General features: G+C 37.3%; 1 protein-coding gene across 7 annotated transcripts in view; it reads right to left on the bottom strand.

The window, feature by feature from the left end:
* PAK3 (p21 (RAC1) activated kinase 3) overlaps nucleotides 1-10,293 on the bottom strand; it is a 254,528-nt gene that overhangs the window by 70,615 nt on the left and 173,620 nt on the right. For 5 of the 7 annotated variants that reach the window (XM_075999452.1, XM_075999451.1, XM_075999449.1 and 2 more), the window contains 4 exons: nucleotides 5,630-5,730; nucleotides 3,091-3,153; nucleotides 1,467-1,511; nucleotides 139-292 (listed from right to left, as the gene is read on the bottom strand). In XM_075999452.1, the coding sequence (XP_075855567.1) occupies nucleotides 139-292; nucleotides 1,467-1,511; nucleotides 3,091-3,153; nucleotides 5,630-5,730 (363 nt within the window). The remainder of the gene's footprint in view (nucleotides 1-138; nucleotides 293-1,466; nucleotides 1,512-3,090; nucleotides 3,154-5,629; nucleotides 5,731-10,293) is intronic. The other 2 variants (XM_075999453.1, XM_075999454.1) reach the window with 2 other exon arrangements.

The raw sequence follows: 10,293 nt of genomic DNA, 5'->3' as shown, positions 1-10,293 counted from the left end.
TTGGTTTACTTACACTGAAGCCATTTGGAGAAGGTACTAGAACTCACTTTGAATGTTCTACACACATTTTGTTCTAATAATGAAGCTCTGAGATTGGAATGACTTCTTCACCTTTTCATACCTTAGACTTCCTCTTACCTCCTGATGTAAAGCTCATGTATTTCTGGTTGTTGACTGTTTCTTTGGAATCATAGAATTTGAGAACATCTAGGACAGCTTGTGGGTTCTTCTTCTGTTCCAGTTTTGTAATGTTGGAGGTTTGGAGTAATCGTGCCCATTGCTCAGGAATTCCCTGTGGACAACCAAAGGGAAAGAATGGCAGCTCAGAACATTTGGCAGCAGCATTTTTACGTTCCAGTAAAGTTCTTCACCAAGAAGCCCATGCTACCTGTAGGATTACACTTGGGAAACTGAAGTTACATTCTAGATTTAAAGTTAGTAACTTAATAATGCAATCATTCTCTTCTCTAATTAAAACACATAGGTAAAACTAGGATCCAACTTAAAAAGGGTGGGTGGGAGTATGACTGTGATAGAAAAAAAAAGCACATGAAAATCACCTCCATATTGACTCTGCTCATCCATGAAATGATGTTTACGGCTTAGCTTATTTTGTTCTGGCGACTCAGGGCAGACATAGCAAGACTTCTCTAAATTTGTGCACAGCGTAGTATAGTGCAAATCAATGGGTTTCATACAACTGGAATAACATGTGCTGTTTCTGGGCATGTTGTAATCAGAATATATTTTAGAATAGAAAGAAAGCCTCACCCTTGGTCAGTTTATACTTTGTGATTGCACAATGTAATTTTTTGGATCTAGAGCTTTAAAATAAAGGCGGATTGGGAGGAGACAAAACCAGAATTTTGGAGTAGCAATAACCACTGAGATGCTAAATAGTAACATTAATGCTGCTTTGGGCATTTCCCCTGCAGCTTGCTCTAGGGCATGCCCTCCTTCTCTCCTCCCTCCCTCCCTTCCTCCTCACTTCATTTATAGGCCATATAGAACCTGGGGACTAAGAAAATCATGCCAAAGCCTTGAGAGAATTTATAACAATCTGAAGCATTTACGACAGAGAGGAGGGAGTATTTGGATATCTAACTGAGGAGAATTGCAAAAATTACACAGAGAGGTTAGCTTTGCATTGAGCATTCAACATTCTTTCCTACATCTTCGGCCTACAGATGTCCCCATTTCATAATTATCCAACCTCCAAGAGCAACTTGGAGAGAGAGACAGACACACGATTCCTGAAGTGCGTCCAGAAAAATTTTTGTGCCTTTGTCCTATGAAGTCTCGGCAAAACAATGTGTGACGTGGGCCTCCAGAGTTTGGGAATGACAACAAAAAAGTGAGATAAGCCAAGCAACAACTCTACTGTACACACATGAACCTGCTGCTGCAGTGCTATGACATCTCAAAGAAGCACTTTGATGCAAGCTTCTTTTGGGCCTGTGACGCACCTCTGGGAGCTTCCCTGGGCACATCTGTGAGCCATAGAGATCTGGCTGTAATGGACGTAAATAAAGAAAGAAAAGAAAGTTAAAACAGAATGTGGGACAACTTAGAAGGTGGGAGGAGATGAAACCAATGGGTCTGAATGGGGGGGGGGGTCCCTTCTAAAGTGGGGCGGTTATGAAAATAGGGAGGTATTAACTAAATCAGGGACAGGACAGGCTACAGGACAACAGATTTAAGAGAACAGAGAAAACAACAATGTTCCAGCAAAGTTTGGATGTATAATTCCACTTTTGGCCAGATGCTTCCTCCATAAATATGTAATAATAGGAGTTACCATTAAGTGACTGAAGAAATTACTAAAAGGCAGAAACATGAATTTGGAGGGAAGAAGGATGGCATCATGAAAACCTTTGACAATAATTTGTAAGTTGCTTTTATAATTGAGTGATCACAAGTAGCCAATGGCCATGTGATGAACTTACAAATTTCAGTTCCCAAATCTGGTTAGCCAATTTCAGTTTCACATTGAAAGTGTGTGTGTGGCTAAAATTCAAAGGATGGCTATGTGGTAATGCTGAATTTTTGCTCTCATTGATATGTTCTTCTACACTTTGTAGCTAAAGTCATGGCTGGCTTACAGAAAACTAGATAAAGGATGTTCCCACACAGCCAGACTCTATGTTTAAGTTTCTTAGATATTTAGATCAGGGAAAGGGAAACCATTCCATCTTAAGCCATATATGAATAATTTCCATTTTAGTGCTACAGATCCAAAATCCCACTTCCCACAAAATAAGATCAGATATAGGGTAACAACGTTGTCTAAATAAAGATATCTCAAATGCTATAGAAACATGCTTCGACCCAACTGGCTTGATTTGGGATATACGTCCTTGATTCCTGGCATTTGGGGTTACTCCAAGCACAGTAAAACAACACTTTCACATGCATTCATCACGCAGTTTGATGCTAAAGCCTTAAGCCAAAAATTTGAACTCAGGAGCCCATGCATGATCCCAGTTCTGATTCTAAGTGCAATTAATAGCATTTGGTTAATACTGTAATGGCCAAAGGAGTTATTAAGTGTTACAAATTGAGGTATGCATTGCACATAACCACCAGAGCAGACATCACTGGCATGATCATTACCATAATCATTAGAATATTTGCAATTATTATACATTCTTATGGCACTTCTAAACTTTTGTGATAAATAGTCTTGTGATCACTAGACAGCAGGAAAAAATGCTGTCAATTGCAGAAAATCCTCCAGACAACTATACTTACCACATAACTACACTGCTGACATAATTTCTTTTCTCTAAGTTGAGACAAACCCATTTATCAATGAAACCTGACACTTAAATTTGAATGTATGCCACAAAGGCACATAATCAGAAAGCCATCTGATAACTCCAAATTGAGGCACAAATCTTAAAACTTAGAGACCTAGGAGTTTGAGCATCAGAAGCAGGAGCACATATCAATGCCTGACCATGTATACGATAACAACTAGATGTACATCAAGCTGGGGATTGTCCAGTGTAGCCCAGGAGAATGGCAGCATGATATAACAGGCCAAGCATTTATCTTATCATAAGAAATGATAATTTATATCACTCATACCATTTTTCCCTCTGATTGACTTGAAGCGACCGTCACAGGTCTAGAGGTCTGGAAAGGGGAGTTCTGAAGTATTTGGGACAAAAATGGCAATATAATGGGTAAGGACTTGTAATAATTTAATACCAAAAATCTCACCTCCCAACCTACTTTTAGCTTCAGGGTCCAAGTGTATGACCAGGTGTACAGGATTACATGGGCCATTAGCCATAGGGTAATCACCAAGCAACACACCAAATCAGTGTCCAAACATTCAAAATAACAGGCCCTTGTAAGACAACTGGATTAGACAGTTGAACGAATTGCTCAAAATTCAACCTCAACAACCACAATAATCAAATTTAGCAATATGATCCCCCCAACACACAATGAATTAGTGGTACTGTGGCAATTAGGACCCAATTCTAAATCCTACCAATAAAATGATTTTCTTAAAAACTTATTATTTGGCATTTTAAAACTTAATAAACATAATAACATAAATGTAAATCATAGGTTAAAATAGTAAAAAAGGCAGAATTTGGTATCTTTAAAAATAATGTGTGGATAGTAGTTATAAAAGATAATCAAGATAACAATAAAGTACTTCCAATTTTCAAATCTAGGCTGTGTCTTTCTATATATTTAATGGATTTCTGATAACTGATTGCTTCCAAATAGCTGTTTTATTTCAAATTGTGGGATTTTTTAGGGGGGAAGGGTATTTGTTTGGTTTGGTTTGGTTGTATCCAACTGCTTTTCCCCACTGGAAAGACTGTGCATCACATATCCTGTTCCATCCCTCTCTGATTGGTTCTTTGGGTTCTAATTGACAGCAAAGTGAAAATGACTAGTGCTGCAGTCAGCAAGATGGTGGTGATTCACTTTCTTTCATTTACATTCAGAACCCCAAAAGGACAAAGAAAGAGCTAAAGATAGAGATATTGTATCACAACATATCGAGTAAGTTGGAAAAGTAGAAAGAATATAAATATCGGAAATGAACCAGAATGTCACATGAGATAACTGCAGGAGCAAAATGTCACATCAGAAAACAAACAAACAAATAAACAAAACATCCGAGAGTAAAAAAAAAAGAGAAAAAAAATTGGAATGACAACAATAAAACATAAGTTTAAACAGAAGAGAAGCACAGAGAAAATAAAAAGGTCAAAACTGGAAAGATAAAGTTCTTAAAAAAGGGAAGCATTATTAGCACAACTTTTATAAGGTTTAAGGGTTTTCCTTGTATCAAATGTAAGAAAGAACAGTTATAATCTCTTTATGACTCTTAAAATATAAATTTTTTTCAGATTATACAAATTACTTTTTTTCTGGAAGTGATGGTGGTGGTGGTAGTGGTAATAGTGAGGTTATAATTTCTAAGTGTAACTAAGAGAATATTCTAGAAATATAGTAAAGGCCAAGCTCAGACTCAAGGCCACTTGAATAAGGTCTCTAACTCCAATGACAAAATAGATTAAATCTTACCTATCTCCACTTTATCATTGTCAATATTTCTTAACGTTCTCTTCTGTTTGCTACTGAGAACGCAGAAATAATCAGCTCACACCACTTTACAAGGCCAAGATATTTACTCAGTTTCAATTTCATTCTCACATTGCTTACTTCCAGAATTGAAAAAAATAAGATAATTAGACTGTCAATTTAGCAACATGGTTTGTTTTTCCATATCATATTAATTTGCTCCTTCTTTTATGTTTTTCACTTAATCATGTGACACAGTCTACTCACTAACCATCATGTTATGAAATAAAAACTTCAACTATTTAATATCTAAATTTCTCTCTGGTTTACAGCCCAATAATTAATGGTGAGAGTTCTATCAAAGATTTTTTTCCAAATGCATTTAAAATTACTCCTCATTTCAGAATGCACATTTTGATTGAGTTCCTTACTAGTATGGAAAAAGATAGCTGACTATTCTTGGGACATATCTTTTCCCTCATCCATCTAAAAAAACCTGGATCTTAATAAAAAAGTATAAAATGTCATAGATCTGAGATCCTGTGCTATGTAAGCACTACAAATAAATATACCTATTAATAATCATAAAAATAATCTATGTTCTTGAAATCAAAGGAAGAACAGGTCAGTTTTATAGAGATTTTTGGTTAGTGTGGCTAGCTGATCTGAGTAATCCAGATTTCAATGTACAGCCTGAATTATTCAGATGGATTGTCTTCCTTGGCCAAATTGAGTACATGATTCTATGATTCACTTAGTATGCAAAAGAAAAAGCTCAGGCAGGGTCTCTCTATTGGGACTACATTTTCTGTGTCATGGCAAATTAATATTAATATTTTCAACCAAGTTGAAGACAGGACAGCAAGTAGACATTTTATTTAAGATGGACAAAATAAATTTGCCAATGTTGCTGCTACCCTCTATTTCCATCTATGATTGTCCAGGCAAAGTCTATCTTATTTGGAATCATCAAAAACATAGTCTGACATTTGGGACATGGCATTTCTTGCTTGAAATCTATTTTCATAAAGGAATCCTTTCATGGCTTACAAAACAAAATAAGGAGCTTACTTACAGTGAATTCCCCGGTGACTGCATCAAACCCCACATGAATCGTATGCTCAAAGTCTGAAGGAAGAGAGATCTCTGGGCGCTCTTTCTCTTTCTTCTTATTGGCTAAAGGCAAAATGTTAACATGTATTTATTTGGGGTATAGTTTTGGTATCCACAAGTTGTACAATTAGGTTCATCAAGAACAATTACAATGTTGAAAGACAATTGATTCTAACACAATTTTAACAATACTTCTTCAGATATTCCTTCCAATTTCATTTGCAGAAGTGGCTAAGAATTTGATGAAAAAATGTTATGTCCAAATAATTCAAAAATTACCCAAACCCAATTCAAACAAAACCCTCATTTAAACTGATTTATGTCCTTTAACAGGCTAATGGTTTAACCAACAGGCATCTAGGGATATTATCTTTACTGGCTTTGTTGTATCTGTTAACTAAAGAAGAAATTCTTACACTCAAGTCAAACTAAGGCTTACTATTAGAAAGAAAGAATAGAAAAGAAAAGCATGTTATGAATTGTTTCCATGTTAACTATAGCTAAATATCAAGTGGTTGGAGCCTCTTTCATTTACATATTTATGTATATGGGGGTGGGGGGATAGTCTCATTCTGTTGCCCGGGCTAGAGTGCCATGGCATCAGCCTAGCTCACAGCAACCCCAAACTCCTGGGCTCAAGTGATCCTCCTGCCTCAGCCTCCTGAGTAGCTGGTGCTACAGGCACGCACCACTAGGCCAGGCTAACTCTTTCTATTTTTAGTAGAGATGGGATCTCACTCTTGCTCAGGCTGGTCTCAAACTCCTGAGCTTAAGTGATCCTCCTGCCTTGGTCTCCCAGAGTGCTAGGATTACAGGCATGAGCCACCGCACCCAGCCTATAAAGCATATCTTAATAAAGTCTTGGTCTTCTTTCAACAAGAATACTATTGCAAATCAATGATGTTACAAATCTATTTTTATCATTAAAAACATTTACAATCATTTCCTACTTAGTGCTTTGCTAGTTAAAAGCTACAAATTGCTGCTTTTTATTACTTAATTAATTTTATTTGGTTCTTAGAAAACTCAAACCAGTTCCTTGGTTTAGTCTTTCTAGTTTGTAGCTATTTTCCCATTTTCCCATTATATTCTGTCATACTACCCATTCAAAATCATTGCCTTTCTCAAGTAGCAGATTTTTCAGTTACACAGTTATGAATAAATGTATCAATAGCTAATAAGTTAAAAGCCTTTAAAGATATAATCACTGAAGAAATTAAGTTGAGAACTATAATGAAATTAGTCTATCTGGAAATAGTTCCCAGGAGGAAGTTACTGTGGAAACATTCTAAAATGGCATCTAGTAGCTTCTATAGCACACATATCAGCAGATTTTAGCATGTATCTCTGATAAGACTGCTTTTCACACTGCAAAAATAATACTCATCCTCCTAATATTGGGCAAGTCAGCATGAACCAGGTTTACCCAGTTGAAACCAATCAATTTCAAAATTGCCAGGGTGGTCAATTTAAAATATATTGGTCCAAACAGATGTTGCTTTGGCCTGAATTACAGGAAACATTCAACTATATATGGATTACTGGTTTTGTGGGTTTCCCATGATGAATTTCAAATTCAAAACTTTTCATGTTCAAATGCCATTATTATGACTTCTTTTCTCTCTCTCCCCTCTCTCACTGCTCCATATCTCTAGCCAGAGGACAAAGATACGGGGCATAAATATGAAAATTTAAGTAGTGAGAGGGACCATACAGGATCAGGAAAGAAAGGCTGGAAGCAGGGGGACAAGAGTAACTCAAAGCCTATGCCTAGCCATGGAGCACATTTAGGACTTATTCTGAAAAAAATACGTGCATATTATCTAACTTAACTTCAGCACAGATTCCATTTTTACAGTGAGCCTATTTTAATGATGAATACTATTTTAACAGTGAAATTTAGAGCTTTCTGCTGGTACTCCTAATTCCCTTGCATGTTTGTGTACTGTAGCTACCATTTATTCTTGTTCAACTACCATTTTTACTTGCTCAGAAAAGCAAACAGAACAATAAGCCTTCTGTTCTTGCCACTCCATGGAAGTTGTCCTAGTCACTCCTGCAATCTTTTTGTTATTTTTTACCTGTCCTGATCTCCCATCCATGCTGGCCATGGCTAACCGTCTCTTTTTCCCCTTCCTCAACAACGTGGTCTGACTTTTTTCCTCTCTCAGTGACCATTCTTTCTTTGATTGTCATTGCTTCTCTCTCTTCTGCCTTTGCTAATATAGTCTTTGGACTTCTGCAGTCCTTTCTCCATACTCATTCATTTCAATTGTGTCCACTCCCAGATACTAACTCATGTTAGATCATTCCCTAATTGGTGATTAGCAGAGGTGGATCCAGATATTGGGGGGCCACACACTTTATATAATTTGAGAGTAAGGCTCCCTTTAAGTAAAAAAAAAATTACAAAATAGTGGAGGGGCCCAGGGAGAGTCCCAGGTAAGTGAGGAACTCCGAAACAGCAGCTTCATCTGCTTTATAGTAACAAGCTCTTGGTAACCTTTTAGGGGTCAAAGACTACTCTGAAAAATCAGAAGAAAGCTGTAGAACTTCTGCCCATAATAATACACTATTACACACATATATATAATTTTGCATATATTTTCAGAGGTTCATAATTCTCCTAGACTCCAGGTTAAAAGCCCCTATCTTAATCTATACCTCCAAACCTTTTATCGATTTGGATTCATGGCCTCTCTTGCTGGCAAATAAACTCTTGCAACTTTTCTATTAGTAGTGGCTGCATGTTTGTAGCATGTTGACTTAGATGCAAACACCCCACTTCCACTTTAACTGAGTTATATGCAGAATTGGCTTAATGGTGTCTCCCTAGAAGGCCACCTGATTACCAGTCCCTTACCAGCCAGACATTCCCTTCCCTCTGGGCTAAACATAACAAAAGCAGGAAGCCCAAACTTGCTCCTCTTCCAGTGCTCCATATATCTCATTGAAATGGTACCACTAACCACTCAGATCAGAGAAGGAGTAAGGCCTTATACTCCTCCTTCTTTGGGAGGCTCTAAACAATGAAAAGATTATGAGTCTCCCTTTCAAATATGCAATTCAAATAAAAACAATACTAAAGCATAAAAAAGTTAGGAAGTCAAAAAAATTATGTTCCCACAATGATTGATTGGAATCTTTTTAAAAGCTATATATCCAAAAGTCAACTCTTTCCACATTTTCAGTGCTCCTGATTAGCTAGATGCCATATGCATCTGCTTACTATGACTATGGGGTAGTCCAGCACTGGCCCAGCTCTCCAAACCAGAAATTTGGGGGTCATCTTGGACTCCTACTTTATTTCTACATTAATTGATCACCAACTTCCATTATTTCTCCTAAACTGGTCTTGAATCTCTCATTTCCCATATGTTAAATGTTCATGCTCCTTGGCATGATATCCAAGGGCTTGCATGATCTGCTCCTAGCCGATCTCTCCAGCCTCTATTCTTGCCATGGACTCCACTATCTATATTCATTCCATGCTCCCTAAACAGCCAGGTTTTCTCTTACCTCCAAGCTTTTCCACATGCTATGCCTATGCCTGGAAAATCTTACTTCTTACCCCTCCCCTCAACATTGTGTGCATCACTCTCATCAGTCCTTTTCTTTGAAGACTCATTCTTGGGCTTCTCTCCTATGACAAGCCTTTACCTGTCTTCCCTCTGCAGACAAAGTTAAGTGCTCTTCCTTTCATGCCCTCATAAAACTACTCGGTGTATACTCTGAGCTTAGCACTTATCAGCACTGGATTGTTAGCTTTTTTTCTTTACATATTTATCTCTCTAGCTAAAATTTGAGGTACTTGACAGCAAAAGCTGTATCTTATTTATTCTCACATTCCCTAGCACTTGGCTTGTGCCAACACACTTAAAAACTATCATTAATGAAACACTTGCCACATGCAAAGTACTTCTAGGGTTATCTCATTTAATCCCCACAACAATCTTATGAGGTAGGTCTTATATTTATATAAGAGAAAAGAACTTTGAGAGGTTAAACCACATATGCAGGATTAGACAATTGGCAAGAATGAGAACCAAGATTTGAACCTAAGTCCCCACTACGTCTCCAGAACTAAAGCTCTTAATAGATACACTATTACTCAATTCTAAAAAAGCCAACATATTTGAACCCTAGCCCTCAGCAAATGTTTAGTGACTGAATGGAGCCTAGATGAGAACTGGTTTTTGTTTTGTTTTGTTTCTTTAGGAACACTAAAATATCTCTCTCCTCAAAATCCTGTGAGCATTGGTCATTTATATTAAGACTCAATCTGATCAGCTCTGGGTTGATATTTGCAGAGAGCAGAGTCCAAATGAGTTGTTTCTAAGTATATGTCTTGTATTCTCCTAAAACCCAGAACAAGGTCACAAAATGTTGACTGGACCACAAACTGCAAACAGCATTTGACCTTTGGACTCATTGGGTATGCATAAATTCTGGTTGTAACTCCAGGGCCCAGCTACTCTCTCCAAATCTCTTACTCTGACATTTTTTCCATCCCACTACCTTGTAAAGAGAGAAAAACCCCTCTAATCATCTATCATCTCCTATGTGTCCACTCCAATGTTCTGCAGTTCCTCTAGTGGCTAGGGCTTGTCCTTTTAGATATAAAAG

Source organism: Microcebus murinus, chromosome X, assembly GCF_040939455.1.
Source record: "Microcebus murinus isolate Inina chromosome X, M.murinus_Inina_mat1.0, whole genome shotgun sequence".
In the NCBI taxonomy this organism is placed as follows: domain Eukaryota; kingdom Metazoa; phylum Chordata; class Mammalia; order Primates; family Cheirogaleidae; genus Microcebus; species Microcebus murinus.
The sequence above is the reverse complement of the archived record's forward strand: the minus strand, read 5'-3'. Positions and strand labels throughout refer to the sequence as shown.